At 45.0% G+C, this 22,934-nt stretch overlaps 1 protein-coding gene and 1 long non-coding RNA gene across 2 annotated transcripts in view; one reads left to right on the top strand and one right to left on the bottom strand.

The window, feature by feature from the left end:
* LOC109398137 (copia protein) overlaps positions 1–20,153 on the top strand; it is a 50,235-nt gene extending 30,082 nt beyond the window's left edge. The window contains exons 6-10 of the long non-coding RNA XR_009996905.1: positions 15,785–16,249; positions 16,306–16,377; positions 16,432–16,517; positions 16,575–16,673; positions 16,731–20,153. This is a non-coding gene — a long non-coding RNA (copia protein). The remainder of the gene's footprint in view (positions 1–15,784; positions 16,250–16,305; positions 16,378–16,431; positions 16,518–16,574; positions 16,674–16,730) is intronic.
* Positions 7,545–9,101, bottom strand: LOC134286580 (uncharacterized). The gene has a single exon (XM_062848214.1). It carries the CDS (start codon positions 9,099–9,101, stop codon positions 7,545–7,547), a length of 1,557 nt encoding a protein of 518 aa, XP_062704198.1.
* Positions 20,154–22,934: the final 2,781 nt, after the last annotated feature.

Below are 22,934 nucleotides of genomic sequence, written 5' to 3'. Positions count from 1 at the left end.
CGAAGTTTACCATGCTTTCGCATAGCAGGACATTCTCAATACAGCGCGACGTTTTCCCCTCCACACTAAAGTCCACCCACATCTCGGTGTCCTCGTGCAACAAACGTATCTTCTTTTCATCTTGATGAATCCAAACAGCATACTGGTCTTGAAAATCTTCTCCGAGGATCATGGAGTTGATAAGCTCTCTAACGACGACGAAAGGGACGTCAAATGATCGTTGCCCAATACGTATCTCCAGTAGCACCTGCAGATTGACATTTTTGCTCTTCTTTCCAAATGCTCCACGTAAGGAAATAGCTTTCATCGGCAACTCTGGCATAGAAATCTTGGCTTTTTTCAACCGGTCGTAGAGATCCGAAGAAATGCAAGAGAGCTCACATCCACTGTCAACAAGGGCGTCGACTTGTAGACCTGCCAGCTCTACAGTAATGTACGAGGATCGCTTAATTTTTTCAGTATTTTCCAGCATTGACTCCTCTTCGAGTTCTAGGAGCTGTTCGCGACCCACAAACACTGTCAACACTGCTGGGTCTATTCCTTCGCACGATTCATCTTCTTCCACAACGGCCATCCTAACGTTATTTGTACCCGTAATTCCTCCTACATTCCCATTAGGTGTTCCTCTCGAATTTCTTACAGGTATTCCTTCTCTACTCCGCCAACTTGGTGAATTCATACCGTCTCTAGCATTTCCATTGTTGTATCGTAAAGATCCGTTGATAAATCGATCCTCTGCTTGCAAGATATTATAACCAGAGCCAATGTCCATACATGATCCTAGCAAATGTTGAACATTTCTTGGAAAGTGACGTGATAAAAATTGGATCAGTTCTCTTTCCGTAGGCGGTGGGGTTAAATACCGGGCTTTAGCAACGATTCCCAAAAAATATTCAGCCATACGCGATCCATTTCTTGGTACATAATTTCCCCGAGCGATTTCTTCGGATACTTGACGCTGTGCTGTTTGACCCCAAAAGTTCTCCTTGAAGTGATGCACGAACGCAGCATAATCTTGGAACAGGTACTCAAATCCACGTGCCCACACCTTAGCTTCTCCTGTTAAACAGGACAATGCTACTGGAAGTTTCTCAAATTCTGCTAACCCTTGATGGTAACAAAAGCGATCAAGTTCGGTGAGAAACTCAATCGGATGACGCTCGTCGTTTTCGCCCCGAAACGTTGGTCTCGGGAACAATCCATTTCGGGAAGTTTGTCCATCATTAATCGTTGAAGGCGCCATTCCGACCGTCACGGTATGATGTAGCGGTCCTATTCCATGAGGGCGAGGTATTTGTTGGAAGCCACTCGGTGGGGGGCCTGTAACTACAGTTGGTGTATTACCACCTGGCCATCCCGAACTCATTCCTAGCCCACCGAATGAAATACCTGGCGCAGGCCCTGCAAATCTACCAGATGATGCCCCGATCGGATTATAAACGGTGTATGTTGGATCCCCGAAAGCAGTACTGTAAGCCTGAGGCGCCCTTGGTGGTAGTACAGTACCAGTCAAATTTGGTGCAGGGAATCTCATGACGTTTTCTGCATCCGTCGGATTATTGACAAACAAAGGTCCCTGCTGGAGTACTGTTGGGTTAGTTCTCCCTTGCGGGTGCGTTACGAATGATGGAGGTCCTTCGTTTCGTGGTCCTAAGAATGCTTGATTCCTAGGTTCAGGTCTTGTTTCCAAAACATTTCTTTCCAGAGCATCTATGCGTCGGTGCAACGTTTTAATCATGTCCACCAACACATTTTGACTCTCTATGTTTCTTTCCAACAACTCCGCAGTGTTGTTTTCTGAAACTCCGGATGCACCTTGATGATGGATCACCGGTGTTTCACTACGTTCAGGATTTACAGGATCGTTTGTGTCCCCTTGCAGCTGGACACTGTTGTCGTCAGGTAGTCTGGGTACGTTATCTATCCGCTGCTGCTGGATGTCGCCCAATTGAGCATTTTCCTCATGATCCCCCACGTTAGAGCGCGGAGTTGATGCAAATTGTACCCTATGAATTCGCGGCATAGTAGGTTGACTTGGTGGGAAATTCAACCATGAATAATCATTGTTTACACCTTCCATCGTTTATCTGTATTACTCTACACTACCGATACAGTTCAAATTGACACTATCCCAATGCGTATTCTTGATTCCAATCAATCACTACCACATTCGTTTTCCTCTCCGACACATACTATCTCGAACCACCACGATAAGGCACTCACATCCATTAAGTGACTCGGCTCATGCCGAGTAGGTGGTCACTTCTCACTCTTCAAAATCTCCCTTCTCATCCACGTCCATATTATCACTTCCTCATATCTATGACCACTCATCAGCACTCATTCCCACTGATCCACGTTTCCACTTCAAGCACATGGCAATCCTCTCCCCGCGAACAATAGAATGATAGCGTCACCGTTATTTTTCTCGATGAAATTATACTATTCCGAGATGGCTTTAATCCCGGTTGAGCCCCCAGATGAAGCGGTTCAAACTTTGGACCCCTTCGAATTATCTCCCCTCACTAAACTCCGTTCCAACTTTCTAGTATCTCTATGATTCGCTTCGTAATCACGCGGCGAAGTAAAAATCCCGACCGGTCACTTACCCGAATAAGTGTAGACTGTCTCATCGTATCCTCTCCTCATCCATCTTCGATAAGTATAGTAGGGTGGTCCGTTACAAGCTACACCACAACACTCTTCTTTCACCGGAGGAAGAACAGAACCAGAGTAGAACGGCAGCAGCGATCACACAAACTGGCGCTATAAGGAGGCAAAACAACGAAGGACTTCACAACGGCTTTATCCGAGCGACAAGCTCACCGATTCGGTCGGGCAAAGGAAGAGGACGCGGAGTTGCGATAAACCGACCGTTTGAGAGACGAGCTACTGATACAACTGCTTCAGCGTGAACAGCACGCACAGGACAGGCAAGAGACAGGAAGAGGCCTCAAAGCGGTTCATAACTGGTCATTTAAGTTCAAAGGCGAAAAGGACACCACATCGTTAAACACATTACTAGACAGAGTGGAAACCTTTGCACGATCAGAGGGTCTTTCCGACAATACCCTGCTAAAGTCGATCAAACATCTGTTACTAGATGACGCTTTGGATTGGTATGGCCGAGCGGTGTCGCAGAACCTGTAAGTGACGTGGGCGGCTTTCAAAAACGAAATACGTGAAGAGTATCTACCCAGCAGCTACGAACAGATCCTAAAATTAGAAGCCATCTTCCGGTTTCAAGCACCGGACGAATCCTTCGCGAAGTACTATCGTGTCATATCAGCATTGTTTCGTTTCGTTCAGCCTCCCATGAGCGAGCAGGAAAAATTCTTTATGTAAAGAAAAATATGAACGCCGACTACGCAACAATTGTCACCGCAGCGAGGCCAGCATCTTTACAGGACATGGTCGAGGTTTGCAGTAGCTACGATGAGACCCGCATGTTGCTGAACCGACAGAAACGTCTTCCTTTCCCACAGAACAGCTTGTTGGAGCCCAACTTGGCAACGCCGGTGAACCGTCCAACACCTTTGAATCGTGGAAACCCCCGATTCGGACGAGTACATGCACTGAACTCGGAGGAGGACTTCAGCCAACTGGAATCCTGCAGCTGTCAACCACAGGCGACCGCGAGTAAACAACCCACCGCTAGCGACAACCGCAAGAAATTGCAAGAATCGGAGTCCACAGGCGAGAAGGAAGATTGGCAGCAACGGATCCTGGAGTTAACGGAACAAGTGAATGCGTTGAAGCTACGGCAATATGACATGGACGAGCGGCCGCATCGAAATCAACGGATTCAAGACCAAGAACAGCCGGAACGTGCGCCAAAGGAGAGGGAGATTGATCTGCTGGAATTGCGATGGAGACGGGCATAGGTTTATGGATTGCCCAAAGCCGCAAGCAGTCATGTTCTGTTACCGATGTGGACACAAAGGGTATTCTCTGCGCAACTGTCCCACATGTCGAGCAGGCTTGGGAAACGCAGTTACGGGGAACCAGTAATCGAGAGAAGGAGATCCTCGCAAACCTTCTACAATCCCTCAGAAATCCCGAATCCAGCCATGATCAATACCATTATTATAAATCCCGAAGATGACGAACGTCCGCATGCAGAAATATCGGTTCTGGGCAAGAACCTACGAGGACTATTGGATAGTGGAGCAAGCTGTTCCCTGCTTGGTGGCAACGCGATCAAGATAATCGAAGAGTTGAATCTGAGGAAAGGAGATGCCAGGGGCCAGATCAAAACAGTGGATAGAACAGCGCACAGCATAAGAAGCTTCGTTTATCTCCCGATATCATTCAACAACCGGGTTCAGACAATCGCAGTACTTTTGGCTCCATCCTTACAGAATGTGTTGTGCTTGGCATGAACTTCTGGAACACCTTTATTGTCAAACCAGTATGCTGCGCGATGAACGAAGTTAACACAGAGACCAGGGATCATCCGGAGACCGATAAGACTGCAGCGGAAGAACCAACGAAGGAGTTAACACCAGAGCAGAAAAGAGCGTTGGATCGTGTCATCGCAACTTTCTCTACTGCAAAGGAAGGCGTATTAGGTCGCACCACTCTCTACGAACACCGGATAGAAGTCGGCGAGGCTAAACCCAAGAAACAACGGCATTACCCGATGTCTAAATACGTGCTAGACGAAGTCAATAAGGAAATCGATCGAATGCTGGCGCTGGACGTCATAGAGGAGGCTATGTTCTCTCCGTGGAACAACCCACTGGTGGCGGTGAAAAAGAAGAACGGCAATTACAGGGTTTGCCTAGACGCACGACACTTAAACTCTATTATGACGAATGAAGGATACCCGATACCGCAGATCTCCGACATCATCAACAACCTTGGGGGATGCGCATATATCTCGTCGATAGATTTGAAAGACGCCTTCTGGCAACTACCACTGGAGGGAGCGTTCAAACCGTTGACTGCGTTCACGGTACCTTCCAGAGGGCACTTTCAGTTTAAAGTAGTGCCGTTTGGGCTTTGCACGGCCAGTCAAGCACTCTATCGGCTGATGACCCATCTGTTTGTCGACCTTGAACCACGAGTCTTCCACTATCTAGATGACATCATCATCTGTTTGCGCACGTTCGAAGAGCACTTGGAAATGCTGGCATCTGTTTGTCGACCTTGAACCACGAGTCTTCCACTATCTAGATGACATCATCATCTGTTCGCGCACGTTCGAAGAGCACTTGGAAATGCTGGCAGAGGTAGCGGCTCGGCTGCGACGTGCGAATCTCACCATATCACCAGAAAAATCAAAATTCTGCAGGGAGGAGATAAAATATCTAGGCTACGTGTTGAATGAGAATGGGTGGAAAGTTGACGACGAAAAGATAGCCTGCATAGTCAAGTATCCAACACCTACGAACAGAAAAGAAGTCCAACGATTCCTCGGCCTATGTAATTGGTACAGGAGGTTCATAGCAGAGTTCTCACGGTTCGCAGCACCGCTAACCGAGTTAACGAAGACAAAGACAAAGTTTCGATGGACGGCGAAGGCAGAGGAAGCAGTACTCAACCTCAAAGCAGCTCTAGTTTCGGCTCCGGTGTTGATCATGCTGGACTACAACAAACCTTTCTCGGTAGCTTGCGACGCCAGCGACATTGCCATTGGGGCGGTCTTAACGCAGGAAGTGGATGGAGAAGAACACCCTGTAAGTTACTTCTCTCAGAAATTATCGTCCTCAGAGCGAAAATACTCCGTAACCGAGCGAGAGTGTCTAGCTGTGATCCGTGCCGTTGAAAAATTCAGAGGCTACATAGAAGGAGTGAAGTTCGTCGTCTACTGTGATCATGCGGCACTATCATACTTGCTGTCCTTAAAGAACCCAACCGCACTCATGAGCAGGTGGATCCTCAGATTGAATGCATTTGACCTGGACATCAAATACCGTAAAGGAAGTTTGAATGTAGTACCAGATGCGATCTCGAGGATTGTGGCGACCACCAGCTTTACAACGGAAGAAATAGAGGATTCGTGGTACGAAGCGTTGCAGCACAAATTAAGAACACAAGCAGAAGACTTCCCTGACTTCAGGTTAGTTGAAAACCACATCTATAAGAACACATAAAACGCTGGACAGGGTTCAATCGCAGTTCTACTGGCCAAAGATGAGAGAAAACATTGGACAGTACGTTAGAAGCTGCGGCGTATGCAAAGATCCAAATACCACCATGATGCCGGGCATGGGAAGCCTAAAACCTGCTAGAATACCGTGGGAACTATTATGTTTCCAGTTCAAAACCGAATTAGCGACATTTTTTCTTTGACTTCCGCTGCTTTTGCCTTGCGTTAAACACAATGTCGGAAGTGGGGCGCTGTATAGAGCACCAGGTGTACAATACAGCGCCCCACTTCCGACATTATGTTTAACGCAAGGCAAAAGCAGCGGAAGTCACAGAAAAAATGTCGCTGATTCGGTTTTGAACTGGAAACATAATAGTGTCGGTAGAGTTTGTCGGTCCTCTGACACGCTCAAAGCGCGGCAACACGGTTCTACTAGTCGTGGAAGATTGGATAACAAAGTACGTGATTGCTCATCCTATGCGCAGCGCAGACTCTGGAAAGATGGTGGAATTCCTCGAGCAGCAAGTCTATCTAAAATTTCCATGTCCCAGAATCATTCTATCGGATAACGGGAGACAATTTGAATCGATCGCTTTCAAGTTACTGCTCTCGCGGCATAAGATCACGCATATGAAGACAGCGTTCTATTCGCCAATGGTAACCATCGCGGAGCTTGTTAACCGGGTGCTGATCACTTGCGTACGAGCTCTTCTGGACGATAACCATGCTGGATGGGATGATAATCTGGCGGCGATAACGGCGGCGATCAACAGCGCTAAGCATCAATTGACAAGAGTCAGTCCGCATTTCGCTAACTTCGGGAGAGATCTACTGCTACACACAGATTTATACGCTCAAGAAGACCTGAACACACCGGAAGATCCAAAGGTAGCACAGGACATGCGGTTATCGACAGTGAAGAGGATCCAAGAGTTCGTGCTGCAGCGAATAAGGAGGAACCATGAGAAGACCAAGCAACGATACAATCTGCGGACAAGGCAGGTAGACTTCAAGAAAGGAGACATCGTTTGGAGACGCACGTTTACCCAATCTTCCAAGGCAGATCACGTCAACAAGAAGCTGGATCCGAAGTTCGTGCCAGCAATGGTGAAACAGATCCTGGGAACGAACATCTACATGCTGGAGGACGTTGCTGATGGCAAGGCAGGCCGTTATCACGCAAAGGACATCGAGGCAGATTAAGCAAACTTGGTAAAGCTATGTCCACAGGCAAAGCCTGTCAACGATGAGCCCTATGCTCCGAAAATCCGTGCCTAGCGGGAAAACGGCTGTCAGGTCAGGTGTGATGAGCAAAAACTTCTATATGACTACCTCTCCACCTCGACAGTTTCATCAGTTATGTAAGCATCCTTGTTGCAGACTACGACCTTCATCACGAAGAAAAGAACACACGCATTGCGGTTACAACAGTCAGAAAACATCATTGCGGTCATCGCACGCTTCCGTCGCGCCAGGAAATAGACCGCTCGCCTTTCGCGAAACGGGAGAAATCGCACCTTGCAGTTCTGGAAACGGGATGCAGGGAGCTGGCCAATGTTCCAGATAGTGTCTTGGGTAGGAGGAACGGAGACCCGGGGTCGACGACCAACAAGCGGTTCGGCGCGGAGTTGATGTTTACGGCCACTATTGCCAAACATGAGGCGGCGTCGCCAACATCCCCCTCCCCGTAAGGATGAGTGTTGACTTCAGCTTTACAAGTATCTGCGACGTCTAGCACTGCCAGTTTACTAACCGGCCTTCTAAAAACTCCCTTCGATGTCTGCACAACAGCTTGACGAACTCTGCCATCACGACCTTTCACCACATCTAAGATTCGTCCTCGAACCCATCCGTTGCGTCTCGTATCTTCGATTATGACCACTAAGTCTCCTGACTCAACGGCCTTGACATCTTCAAACCATTTTGTACGCCGTGTTAGCGTAGGAAGATACTCCCGAATCCAGCGTTTCCAAAAATGGTCCAAGTTTGCCTGCAGGGTTTCCCAAGTCTTGCGGAGTACTTGGTTGGGACAGCCTATTTCTCGCGAGGGCTGTTTCACGCCACTAGAACTCCCCAACAAAAAATGGTTGGGCGTGAGCGCCTCCTGTTCCGAAGCATCTAGCGGCAAATAGGTTAGGGGACGGGAATTGACGATTGATTCAGCTTCTGCTAGGTATGTTAATAGTGCTTCATCGTCAAGTTTCCTGTCCTGCGGAACACTGGTTAACGCCGTCTTGATTGAGCGTACAAGACGCTCCCATGAGCCCCCCATGTGGGGAGCCGAGGGGGGTATGAAATACCACTTCGTTTGCGTATTAGTAAACGTTGCTGCTGCCTCTTCATCAATGCACTTCATCTGCTCTTTCAGGATTCCATCTGCACCGACGAAATTGCGTCCGTTGTCGGAGTATATCTCCAACGGTGCTCCTCGGCGACCGAACCTGCGAATGCAGGCTATGCAGGACTGAGTCGACAGGTCATAGGCGACCTCAACGTGCACTGCACGAATTGTCAAACATGTGATGAGGCAAACCCACCGTTTTGCATTGGATCGACCTACCTTTACGAGAAGAGGGCCAAAGTAGTCAATCCCGACATAACTGAAAGGTCGCACCCCTGGCGACAGTCGAGCTTCTGGCAATGGACTCATTATGGGAACGGTCGGTCGTGCTTTATGGACTTTGCACCACTGGCAGCTCTTTGATACGGTCCTCACAACTCCTCGAATTCGTGGAACGTAGTATTTTTGCCGGAGCTCATTGACAATCGTCTCCGTGTTACCATGTAGGTACTTCCTGTGGTAGTTGTCGATGATCAAATAGGTGACATGATGCTTCTGCGGAAGTATAACCGGGTACTTGAGGTCGTATTCATCCACGCGTGCTACTCCAGTGCGGCTGTCAATGCGCATGACCCCGAACTCGTCTAGCATGGGGGTGAGCTTGTAGAGGGGGCTTGTCTTATCCAGTGAACGGCGCTGGTTTTCCGGAAGCTTTTGGTTCTTCATTAATAATAATAGAAACTTCGTCCGGATAGACGGTCCACTGCACCATCCTCCAGATTAGAACTTCCGCTGCCTTCAGTTCATCGTGAGTTGGTCCTTTCTCCACGATAGAGCTCGTCTTTCGGGCCTTGTGTACGGTGAAAAGATGAAAAACGTAAGCCACTGCACGAAGTAGTCTATTCCAGTTAGAAAACCGTTCGAAATCAACGAGAGGCGACAGTATTTCGTGATACATGTGACATGGACGAAGTTCATCGTTTGTTAAGCTAATCGGCGTTTTCGGTTTCGGCCAATGCTGCTCCGGCAAGCCCAAAAACTCCGGTCCTTGTATCCAACGGCTTTCTTTAACAGGGCCCCTTGCCCCACTTTGTGGCCTCGTCAGCGATGTTGAGTCTGCTTGGGATCCATCTCCATTCGCTTTCCGATGACAACGAGAGTACTTCTCCAACACGACAAGCTACAAACTGCGAGTATCTGCGATGATCAGAACGAAGCCAGGCCAAAACGGTTTTGGAATCTGACCAGGAGAAGCGCTGGTGCATAGGAACCGTGTGATTCTCTTCTACGAATGTCAGCAAACGTGCACCCAAAACGGATGCCATCAGTTCCAAACGTGGAATGGAAGCATATTTTATCGGCGCAACCTTAGTTTTTGCAGTTACGATTGAGCATTGCGGATGTCCTTCCGCATCGACGATCCTGAAGTACACTACAGCAGAATACGCCGCCTCGCTAGCGTCGACGAAAAGATGTGCTTGCAGTGTGCCATACCGCTCTGAGCTGGCAGCTTTGAAGTAGCACCGAGGTATCTGTATCTTCGCAACTTGATCAAACAGTTCGATCCATTTCCGCCACCGCTGTTCAATATCGTCCCCTACGCGTTCGTCCCAGTTTATTCCGCTTCGCCATACGTCCTGCATAATGATTTTGCCATGCACAAGGAAAGACGCAAGAAGCCCAAGCGGATCGAAAAAGGCTCATTACGGTTTTCAGTATTTGCCGTTTCGTGGGAACAGCTTTTGAGCGGAAGAGTTCCTCTATTTCCGCCCTGAACTTCGTTGAGAAACACAGCGTGTCGGTTTCTGTCACCCAGAGCATGCCGAGCACCTTTTCGGATTCACCGGAACCCGCTGCTGTCAAGTTTTTCGTGGTAGCCTTCGGTGTTTCGCCTAGATGTTGCAGGACTGCCATACTGTTGCTCGACCAATTTCGAATCTCGAATCCGCCATTTGAATGTACATGACGAACTTGTTCAGCGACGATTTTCGCTTCCGGCTCGTCCTCGAAACTGTCGAGGTAATCGTCGACATAATGACGTTTTATGATCGCCTCTGCCGCCTTGGGAAACTGGGTTTCATGGTCCTTCGCGTTCCGGTTTTTTACAAATTGTGCTGATGAAGGGGAGCTCGCTGATCCGAAAGTTAGGACATCCATCACGAATATTTTTGGTGATTCTTCAGCGGAGTCACACCAAAGGAAACGCTGGGCATTTCGGTCATCTGAGATGACACGGATTTGGTGAAACATTTCCTTAATGTCACCGCAGATGGCCACCGGATACTGGCGGTATCGGAATAGAACGGCAGGTAATGGAACCAGAAGGTCGGGCCCCGGGAGCAGGAATGTGTTCAGCGAAACTCCGTCGACTTTTGCTGCTGCGTCCCAAATTATCCGTACCTTGGATGGTTTTTTGGGGTTTACAACTGCGCCCAACGGAAGATACCATATACGTCTGGGATCGGCTTCGTTCAGTTCCGCTTCCGTGGCAGGATGAGCATAACCCTTGTCTTGATATTCCTGCAATTGCCTGTGCAAATTTTCTTTGAGGCCTGGGTCACGTGACATACGTCTCTCCAAGCACTTCAACCGTTGTAGGGCCATTGGAAAACTATCGGGAAGCTCGATATGGTTAAATTTCCACAGCAGGCCCGTAGCGAAGCTGTTTCCGTCCCTACTAGTGGTTTCTTCGAGGATACGCCGTGCTCTCCGGACGTCGTCCGATTCTAGCGGTTTTGTCGTACGTAGTCCCGTGTCTTCTGCGTCGAAGTACTCGCGAATCAGGTTATCCAGTCTCTTCGTGTCACATTCGCAAATGTGGTAACTGAGGTGCTTCGCCTCATAATCCTCTGACAGGCTTCCGTATACACACCAGCCTACCCGAGTTTTTGTAGCTATAGAGCCTCCAGTTCCCTGTACGATCTTTTGCGAACTGCTAGAGATAGATTTCGCAGGCCAATCAAGAGTCGAGGAATCGCCTTTTTATAGCTGCGGACCGGTAATCCTGCTAGGTGCTGGTACTTTCCTTGGAGTTCCTCAAAGCAGAGCGTTTGCGTAGGCAGATTCAGGCACTCAACGGTTCTGGCATTATTCAAGCTATATCCTTCCTGGCAGCCCAACTCGGAGATGTCAAGTGAGACGATTTGCGAGCTGTCTTCGGAGCGTGTAATATCGGCAGTCCATTTTAAGCACAGAGGGACTACGGGGCCTTGTAGATCTAACTGCTTTGCTAGACCATTTTCCACCAAAGTGGCTGACGAACCCTCGTCCAGGAAGGCGAAGGTATCGATGGATTTCGATGGTCCTCGTACAGTTACCGGAATGATGCGAAAAAGTACGGATTGCCCACAGTGATGGTATGCGTGATTTTCCGTTGCTTCAGTGGACGAAGAGTTTCCAGTTCTCGCCGGCGTCGAAGCGTGTAGCATGGGATGGTGACGATACTGGCATCCATCGACCTCGCATTTAGCTGAACTCCTACACGGTTTCCGCCCATGTTGGCCTAGGCAACAGCGACAAAGTTTCAAGGCAGAGATAGTTTTCCACCGACTGTCGACGCTACATTCCTGGAACGATTCGCAATCCTTGACGCGGTGATTGCCCTTTTCACAGACCGGACAGGCTCTTAAACCTTCATTTTTGCGTTGAGCCCATTGCGCCACATCGGCAGTTTCCACATGCGAGTGCATATATCCCTTTTCCTTGGATTTTAGCTTGTCGGGTCTGTAGCTCTGATCACCGGTGTACAAAACTACCTTGCTCACAGATTCCACCACGGCTGACATAAACGTGCTGAAGGTTTGCAAGTTCGCATCTGGGAACTGGATCAAATGCTGAGCCCATTGCATCTTCACACTGGAGGGCAGTTTCTCCACCAGCTCTTGTAGTAGAACCGGATTGGAGAGATGATTACGCTGGTCTGCGGCGATAAGGTGACTGACTAGGTTCCTGACAGCTATGCCGAAATCAATTAGGGTTTCCAAGCGTTCTGATTTTGGTGCAGGGGCATCCCGAGCGGTTCTTATCAGCTTACTTATTATAACTTCGGGCCGTCCATACAGCGTTTGAAGCGTGCGGATTACCTCCGGAACAGAGTCCGGATTCAGCAAGTTGTACCGTACCGATTTCAATGCATTGCCTTTTAGGCAACGCTGGAGCCGTGCCAGGTTTTCTACCCTACTGAACCCACAAGCCGATGTACTGTTGCGGAAATTACTGATAAATAACGGCCATTCTTCCGGGTCGCCGTAGAATTCAGGTAGATCTCTGGGCATCACCTGTCTGGCCGCAAGCTGTTCTGGTGACGGTCGACGTACTTCCAGAAATAACGGATCCTCCGCCGGTATTTGAGTACCCGATCGCTGTTGTTGCGGAATACTGGCTTGACCAATATCTGTCGATCGTACGAAATTGATTCGAGATGACTCACGTATACCGGGACCTTCTGATTGGAATGGATTTGTCCAACTGCACTCGCGAGTGTCACAAACAGGAGCTGGGTTCCCGGTTACTCTAGCTGGAACTGCAGTGAACTGATGATCCGGAATCTCCACTGGTAGTGGCCTAGTTGGAATTGACGAGGTAGTCCTAGGAATTGCGCCTTTCGATACGTCTCGAAGAGGCCACAGCGATTCGGCCACCGGTGGTGGTGGACGTTGCTGTAGCTGTAGCTTACATTTTCGAAGCTCTTCTTGGAGATCTTGCAGAGCCTGGTGGTCAATTTTTGATGCTTCCTGGTACTTCTGCAACTGTGATTTCAGAAGCAGCAAGTCGGTTGGAACTGCCTTTAACAGTTTTTCTTCGTGTCCTTTTTGGTTACGCCTAACAACAACTGCGCGCTTCGGTGGATGTTTGTTTACATCATGGTCATTCACCTCACCCAGTTTGCCATTGATGACGTCATCGGTTTGATCGAGAGAAATTATGGTCGGCAGAGAACGATTGGGATCGGCGTTTGTTATTGTTGTGCCTACAGCACCTTCTTCCTCGTTCGGCGAGTGGTTGGTGGGGTTCGTTGAAGGGTCATTGGCGATAGAGGGGATCTTCGGGTCGGTGAGCGATCTGCTCTCTTGGAGCGACGCTGCTACCTGTCCTACCCAATCGTGTACATGTTTCTCTCGTTCTCGGGATTCAATTTGCTCTATACGGCTGCGTACGCTGCGAGTCTCAGCTTCCTCGTCTAGCGCACACTGCTCCATGAGATCGTACTTAGCCTTCATGAACTCCTTCTCTATTGCGAGCTCTTTTTTCCGCAACTCTTTCTCCTCTGCCAGTCGCTGTAGGCTAATATCCAGCAGGGCTCTTCGGTTTGAGGACGTCGTTCGAATCGATACCGATCGAGGTGGTGGTGGTGGAGATAAACATGTGACGCATATCCAATTGGTTCGGTTGGCTACAGATGCATCGACCTTAGCGCATGAAAAATGCCACCAAGCAGTGCATTTGTCACACTGTACGATGTCGTCGGCGGTTTCGGGTCGATCACATCCAGCGCACTTGTAGCCTTCAGCCTCAGAAGTTGAATTCGACATTTTCTGTGCCGAATTTCTTAAAGATTTTTGTTCGGGAATGATAAGACGGCCGATTCTTTTTAGCGATAACGCTTTAAGCTGAAATATGTATTTCGTTAATAATAATTCTTTTTTAAGACGCAGTTGTGACTTACAAATTCGGATCACCCTAATTTTAACCTTCCTCGAACAAACAGCATAAATTCTTGGCTTGTAACGCTATAACAGATTTAGAGGCAATTAATTTGGGTTTATATAATAATGAAAGAGGAGTTCATACTTGTTTCGTCAATCGCAATTACCGAAGAATGCGTTGATTAATGGTAATGACACGCACTGGAACCTGGGATCACTATGGGGACATAGTTAAATCATCAGTGTTAAAAATTCAATGGATCTAAAAGTGCGCTAACCTATAATCACGGGGGTGCTACGGTGATCTGATTTTGTTGCCGCTTAGAATGCGCAACCAGTGCTCACTAATACCAACATTCACTCAATACAGCAGCGGGAGAAAATAAAGAAAAACGCACTTTGGCGAACAAAGTTTGCGAAAAGAGGTGTTGTGTGTCTTTTCACAAGCAATTCCCACTCTCTCTAGGACCTTTACCTAAACATCGACACTCTGAAATTGAATAGCATCAATTAATGCCGCTTTTTCATGATCAACACTTTTATGAGATCTAATGTGATGTGAGCGTTTTGCACCGATATCCATCGTAAAAAGGTAAACTTTCCAATTTCACGACTGTGTTGGTGAATATTTTGGCTGGAGCATAAATTTATGCTCCACGTAAGGAGGCACAATCCGACCTGTCAAACTCCATAGTGAAAAAATAGGTTGCCGACCCCTTGCCTATAATGCTAACTGCTCTTAGATTCTTCATACGAGCATCTTAGCCCAGTCACTACAGCTGCCACTAAACCGCATATAATCAAGGCACTCACTTTTCGCACTTAATTATTAGATATTAGTGTCTAAATTATGTGTGAACTATTTTCAAAAGCGATATAAAAAATAGCAAAAAATGTGGATTCAGTCGCATCTATCAGCATCTACAATCTATTGTTGCTCTGATGTATTATACTGCTCGTTGGTTCGGCTTCGGGCAGCTGCCTGCTCCTGACAGGGTTGCCAAACATGAGGCGGCGTCGCCAACAAGGAGTCTGAAGTCCTATGTAAATTACAACCAATCAGAGATCGATGCACCGATCTCGAGAGAGAGAGAGAGAGAATAGGCATAGAAAGAGACCACACATTTGGCTCTGCCACACCGCAGGCAGCTTGAGAACGAGCATTGCCTGGAAACAGTCATTAAGTAATATTCTGTAAAATGACACTTTCCAACTGAAAGTGCTTATGCATTGAAACGGCCATCGAATCGACGGGCTGTTGCTTATGCAATGCAACGGCCATCGACTCGACGGGTTGCTAACTGATAGGGTCTAGAATTCGACCCAGCATGGAACAACGTGCGAGTTCTGTTGAACTCAGGCATGGTTCGATGACATGTGTGAAGCACATGCCACGATTTCTTTAGTTATAGTTGCAACTAGAGGTAATCTGTTTGAAGGTTTCGCTGTGGGACAGCTAGCACAGAAATGACGGACAAGAACTTCTCTAGAGACCATTTGTCAACACTTCGTTGGCGTCTGATCAATTTGTCTGACAGGACTCACTGTCGTTTGCAGAACAATATGAGTTTTGGATTTAGTATTTCCGCTCTGGCAAGTGGTAAGACTTGCGTTATTTAGTTTGGATTTTGTATCGTTTAGTATGTCTGCGAAAACTAAACAACCAGATCAGTTCAGTCTCTAGAAAAATTCTTAACGGAAGTGAAAGTTTAGAATTTTTCATGAATCACCGTAACCGATTCATGAAAAATTCAATCCCCACAGTGAAGTTGTGTTACGTATTAGTTGTTCTCTGACTACGAAAGATATAATTATGTGTATTTGTGGTCAAAATTGATTTAATGTGCAAGCGAAATAAAACCAAAATAGCGCGCAGCTCTGCTCCTTGCTTGCCAAGAACAACCGATCAAAAATTTTCATCGCTCCGCTGTCAACACAAAAGGGACAGAACATTTTCACTTCCGCTGATACGACTGCGAACAGCAGCAGAAGCAGACAGCCGGTGCCGCGAAAGGCAGAGAAATTGCGTGTGGTGCCGTAAAATTGATCCAGTTGTAGTGCGAGTGGAAATAGTCCGGAACGCAAATCGGGACCACCGGGTTCGGCAAAGAATCCTACGACGCAACCATCGGCAGCTGATTTCTGCGTGTACGGGCAACGAAAAGCCACCAGTGCTGTTTGTGGCTTCCAGCGTTTAGTGAATTGGGGCAAACTTCGATCATTAAACCCGTAAGTGCAGAAACGGATCACGGTGAAACCGTACTGAAACAAATAGTTTATTACAGGCACAAACGCAACCCGAACGCACGGACTGAAAATACGCCTCGTAACCGTAGAGCAACGGCTCTTCACCCACTGTAAGTTCCACGTTGCTCGACATAACCTAGATCTAATTCGTTCGGTCCTCACAGGCTTCAATCTCTCGCCGGCATCCACGGCGTGTCGCAACAAGTTGTACAAACATCTGGTGCATTCGGGAAAGAACCGTTTGGAAAACGTAAGCCCAACTTTCTCTCACGGGAAGAGTGAAAACTAACCTTATCCAACTTGACAGGAACAAGCGCACATCTGGTAGCAGAAACAATCTCGACCGGAGCCAAGGTCAACCGCCGATCGGACCACCGGATCACGCAGCTACAAAAGGCCCCGCAGGGTGAGTTTGTTACCAACCAAAGTACCGAAACATGCCTTAACATATGTCGTTCAACAGGGCCTTTTTGTTGGAACTACCAAGGAACTACTGGAGCTACGAATTCCTCGAATCCACGGAGAGCGACCAGCCCAAGGCGGGCACGTATCTGAAGCGGTGGCCCCGGTTGTTGGAGGGCAAACCTTCGCTGGCTCCCCGGAGACGTTCCTGGGCAGTGAACGCGACAACCCCCGTTCGCCAGAGCGAATGCACGCAGAGCGGTGACGGAGGATCAGTGTCTGCCTGAGCCAATGGCGGTTCGTGCTGTGGAACACGGCGGCGATCAAACGACGGCTTTCGCTCGGGCCTTCACGCATTGATGTCTCGAGAATTCAGAGCAGCACGGTCGGAGACGCGATTAAAGGGAAGTCATGAGCGGTGAGCAAATGCACAAAATACTCTAAGGCACCAATGAAGAAAAGCATAGTTGCTAAAAGGTATAGCTCCGCATGAGTCAAAAGCAGGATATTAGGGAACCCAATAGGGAAAGAACAACTAGTATAAGACAAAACGACCACAATACACACTATGTTTTCTAATTGAGTTTGGCTCTTTGTTTATTTGGTTTGAGGAAACCCAATAACATGCCTAACTTTTGTATCACATTGTCTCTTATAAAGCTTTGAAACAGTTTATGAGCCACTTTTACGTTTAATCAGAAGTTATCAAAATTGGTTCACCAAGTTCTCCCAGGCTGCGAGGTGACGCATTACATGCCTAACTTTTGTATCACATTGTCTCTTATAAAACTTAAACAGTTTATAAGTCACTTTTACGTTTAATCAGAAATTATAAAAATTGGTTCACCAAGTTCTCCCAGGCTGCGAGGTGACGCATTACATGCCTAACTTTTGTATCACATTGTCTCTTATAAAACTCTGAAACAGTTTATGAGCCACTTTTACGTTTAATCAGAAGTTATTAAAATTGGTTCACCAAGTTCTCCCAGGCTGCGAGGTGACGCATTACATGCCGCATTGTCTCTTATAAAACTTTGAAACAGTTTATGCGCCACTTTTACGTTTAATCAAAAATTATCAAAATTGGTTCACCAAGTTCGCCCAGGCTGCGAGGTGACGTATTACATGCCTAACTTTTGTATCACATTGTCTCTTATAAAACTTAAACAGTTTATAAGTCACTTTTACGTTTAATCAGAAATTATAAAAATTGGTTCACCAAGTTCTCCCAGGCTGCGAGGTGACGCATTACATGCCTAACTTTTGTATCACATTTTCTCTTATAAAACTCTGAAACAGTTTATGAGCCACTTTTACGTTTAATCAGAAGTTATTAAAATTGGTTCACCAAGTTCTCCCAGGCTGCGAGGTGACGCATTACATGCCACATTGTTTCTTATAAAACTTTGAAACAGTTTATGAGTCACTTTAACGATTAATCATAAGTTATCAAAATTGGATCACCAAGTTCTCCCAGGCAGCGAGGTGACGCATTACATGCCGCATTGTCTCTTATAAAACTTTGAAACAGTTTATGAGTCACTTTTACGATTAATCATAAGTTATCAAAATTGGTTCACCAAGTTCGCCCAGGCTGCGAGGTGACGCATTACATGCCTAACTTTTGTATCACATTGTCTCTTACAAAACTTTGAAACAGTTTATGAGCCACTTTTACGTTTAATCAGAAATTATCAAAATTGGTTCACCAAGTTCTCCCAGGCTGCGAGGTGACGCATTACATGCCACATTGTCTCTTATAAAACTTTGAAACAGTTTATGAGTCACTTTTACGATTAATCATAAGGTATCAAAATTGGTTCACCAAGTTCGCCCAGGCTGCGAGGTGACGCATTACATGTCTAACTTTTGTATCACATTGTCTCTTATAAAATTTTGAAACAGTTTATGAGCCACTTTTACGTTTAATCAGAAATTATCAAAATTGGTTCACCAAGTTCGCCCAGGCTGCGAGGTGACGCATTACATGCCGCATTGTCTCTTATAAAACTTTGAAACAGTTTATAAGTCACTTTTACGTTTGATCAGAAGTTATCAAAATTGGTTCACCAAGTTCGCCCAGGCTGCGAGGTGACGCATTACATGCCGCATTGTCTCTTATAAAACTTTGAGACAGTTTATGAGCCACTTTTACGTTTAATCAGAAGTTATCAAAATTGGTTCACCAAGTTCTCCCAGGCTGCGAGGTGACGCATTACATGCCACATTGTCTCTAATAAAACTTTGAAACAGTTTATGAGTCACTTTTACGATTAATCATAAGTTATCAAAATTGGTTCACCAAGTTCTCCCAGACTGCGAGGTGACGCATCATTTTCCTTAAGAATCAAATTTTTCTATAATAATAAATTAGACAATTTGACAAGCATTTGACCTGATTTCACTATAAAATCTCTTTGGGCCTTGGTAAATTGTTTTGTACTATAGATCGTTTTCATAAAAAGTCTGCGTTGACATCTCGTTAATTCGAAGTGCAGAAATGGTGCAACGAAAGTTGGATGATTGCTGTATAAACGGATATGGATTGAGACTCGGATTGAGATAAGTTGGCGCTTTGATTGAGATAAGTTGGCGCTTTGTTTGGATTTCTGAGGAATATCTTCCTGGAATTCCTTGAGAAATTCCTCCAGGAGTTCCTTCAGAAAATTATCCAGGAGATTCACAACGAAATTCTTCAGGAATTCCTTCAGGGATTCATCCATGAATCATTTCAAAAAATCCTTCTTAAATTCCTCAAAAAATTCCTCCAAAAATTTCTCGAAACAGGAATTCCTCAAAAAAAAAAAATCCTCCAAGAATTCCTCATGAAATTCCTCCAGCGATTTCTCCAGAAAATCCTCTAGGAATTTCAGCAAGAATTTCTCCAGAGAATCCTAAAAGAATGTCTCCCGGAACTCTTCCAAAAATTTCGCGAGGAATCCCTACAGGAAATCCTCCACAGATTCCTCCAGTAGTTTCTCCAGGATTTTTTCCAGGATTTTTTCAGGAATTTATTTATTTATTTATTTATTGACGTCAATCAGAAGTAGACCGCTTGAAACCTAAGCTTATTATATATTGTTTTTACTTAAACTAATTTATATTACGATTTAACATAAATTGTTTTTTTCAGTTCTGTTTTTGTCATTGTAAAGTCTATGGTTTGGCAATGTTTATTGTATATAGACATAATTCGGTTTAAAGGGCCAAATTTTGCGTAATCATTATGATGATGGTTGGTGGAAAAAATGCTACGTTTCCGTAGTGGTCTAGAAGAAGCATAAAAGTTTAATTTTGATAAAAGTTCCATCGAGTCGATACGCTGCGAAACCATATCATTAACAAACGATAACATTGCAAATTCTCGGCGTTGCTTAAGTGTTTGAATATTAATGAGCATACATCGTGCTTCATAGGATGGGAGAGGCAACCTTGTCCAGCCTAGTTTGCGGAGTGCAAAAAGTAAAAACTGTTTTTGAATTGATTCTATGCGTGTTTCATGTGTTACTGAAAACGGTGACCAAACTATACTACAGTATTCTAAAATTGAACGCACATAGGCGATATATAACGTTTTTATAGTATATGGATCATACAAATTATAACTAAACCGTTTAATAAAACCCAACATGTTGTTTGCTCTATTGATAATTGTATTATAGTGGTCTATGAATGTTAGTTTGGAATCTAAAAACACTCCCAAATCTCTTATTCTTGTACATCTTTCCACAGATTGATTTCCTAGAAAAATTGTCCTATTGGATGTACTACGTTTTCTGCTTAACTCTATAGAGTTGCATTTTTTTTTACATTTAGTTGTAGTAGACTCTTCATGCACCAATCATAAAAAATATTAATTTCATTTTGGAAAATATTCACATCTTCATCGTTTAATATTTGAATATTTCTAAGTAGAGTTTCATGTCATCGGCATATATGAGGACTTTTACATGTTTAAGGATAAAGCAAATGTCGTTAACGTACAAAATGAACAGTAAAGGGCCTAAATGAGATCCTTGAGGAACTCCTGATGTAACTTGAATTGGTTTTGATTTTGCCCCTTTGAATTTAACAATTTGTTGTCTGCTAGTTAGATATGACTCTACCCATTTCAGAAGACTTCGTTCGAATCCATTTTTTTCTAATTTGAACAGTAACATTGGTATATCAATGCGGTCAAATGCTTTACTGAAGTCTGTGTAGAGGGCTTCTACGCGATTACCGTTATCCATTGCAGTTAAAGAATAATTTACGAATTCGAGTAAGTTTGTACATGTTGAGCGTCCTTTGAAAAACCCATGTTGATTATTAGTTATTCTGTTCTTCACCATATGAAACAAAGTTTTATTAACTATTGCTTCGAAAACTTTGGGAATGCAAGAGATAATAGCTATTCCACGATAATTACGTATGTCAGATTTCTTACCGCTTTTAAAAATAGGTACTAAGAAAGAGCTTTTCCATGTTTTCGGAAATACACCAGATTGCAGCGACATATTGAAAAGCCAAAATAACGGGATGGTTAGATACGCTGATAGAGATTTTAAAAAGACAGGTGGAATCCCGTCAGGACCTGCACTTTTAGAAACATCTAGACTTTTAAGTGTATCCATAATGTCATGTACTTTAATTTGGGTCATTTGTATGTCTTTTGAAAATTCCGGAAGAAATGAAAAATATTCACGGTCCCGGTCCTCCTCCGAAAAAGTGGTGTAAACATCTTGAAAAAAAGTAGCAAAGAGATTGCAAATTATTTCGGAGTTGTCGCCAGATTTTTCATCAAGATGCATTTCCGATGGAAAGGGTTCGTTCAAATATTACGTAACGCTAAGGGGGGAGGGAGGGGGTCTACCGCTGTGTTACGCTTCATACAAAATTCCAAAATTTCCCATGCAAAACTTTTTACGTGGGGGAGGGAGGGGGTCAAAAATTGACAAATTTTGCGTTACGTAATATTTGAATGAACCCAAAGTTGTCTGATTTCAATTTTGTTTTTACATAATTAAAAAAGTTTTTTGGGCATGACTTTATTTCTCGTTCAGTTTTTGCATTGTAATCCTCAGATGCGATATCGATGGCGAGGTTTGATTGATCACAAATATTCAAATAGTTAGTCAAATATTCATTACCCAAGTAACCACAAGCATTATAACATTGCACGAATTAGACTGAATATCAACCTTTGCAATGCGAAATGCAGTAATTCCACACTTGTCATGCAATAATCCTTTAGATTAGCATTATCAATGTGATGATGCATTGCATTTTTCTTTACATTCGGGTTTATTAAAAGGTGCTATAAGATAGTTCAATAATTCAACACTGCAAAAACTGAATAAATGCAATGTACAAACTAGCAAAGTTTGCTCTAACAATACAATTATAAAAGCTTGACTCTAATGGTAAACAAATGAAATCAAGAAGATTGAACAACTTTACGGTCAACTCTAGCGGTCTTCAACATTTCTGGTTCGACTCCCGACCAACTTAATCCCCGTTTGAGCCACCGATCGACGACAGCAAAACCTATTTAGAGATGAACTTTTCTCTTTTTTGTAGGCTGCTATCTCATGCCAATAACGATGGAAATAGCAAATCGCATATGAGCAGTGTGCGAAGGGTGTTTTAGTCGAGGTTTTAATGTTCTTATGTTGATTAAATATCTTCTAAAATGCATTATGTATTTATCAGTAATTTATCGGAATGTGATAGTTTACTGTATTCTATTACATATGACATATTCGTTTTACCCTCCTACAATGATTGAGACAGAAGAACAGTTTCCTTTTAGTTAATGAAATATCTGTTGTTATCACTGCAGCAGAAACGGTCCAAGGCGCCAGCGCGTATGGAACTCATCTAGCGGTCTTCAACACTTCTGGTTCGACTCCCGATCTGACGACAAAAAAATAATGGTTAAAACATTCATGTGTGGGGGCATCAGTACCGTCGATAACAAAACGGTGCTAAAAATAGATTTTTGTTTTGGTTTTTCGTGTTGCACGTATCAAGCATGTGCAATGCAAATGTACAGCACATGCATTTATATTACTTTAGTTATGGCTGTCAGCGTGCTGCAATATGTGGCACTAATTTGATTTTAGTGGGGCCCTTTTCGACTTTAATATTGCTTCAATGAGGTGTATAAAGTAATGCAGCATTATATTCATAATTTTAATTATCAATATATGGCAAAATTGATGCACTTATATACGGCTTCGTGGTTACTTGGGAACTTTTATGTTTTTTGTACGCTTTATGGGCT

The sequence above is a fragment of the Aedes albopictus genome, chromosome 2 (assembly GCF_035046485.1).
Source record: "Aedes albopictus strain Foshan chromosome 2, AalbF5, whole genome shotgun sequence".
Taxonomy (NCBI): domain Eukaryota; kingdom Metazoa; phylum Arthropoda; class Insecta; order Diptera; family Culicidae; genus Aedes; species Aedes albopictus.
This window is presented reverse-complemented; position numbering and strand designations above follow the sequence as displayed.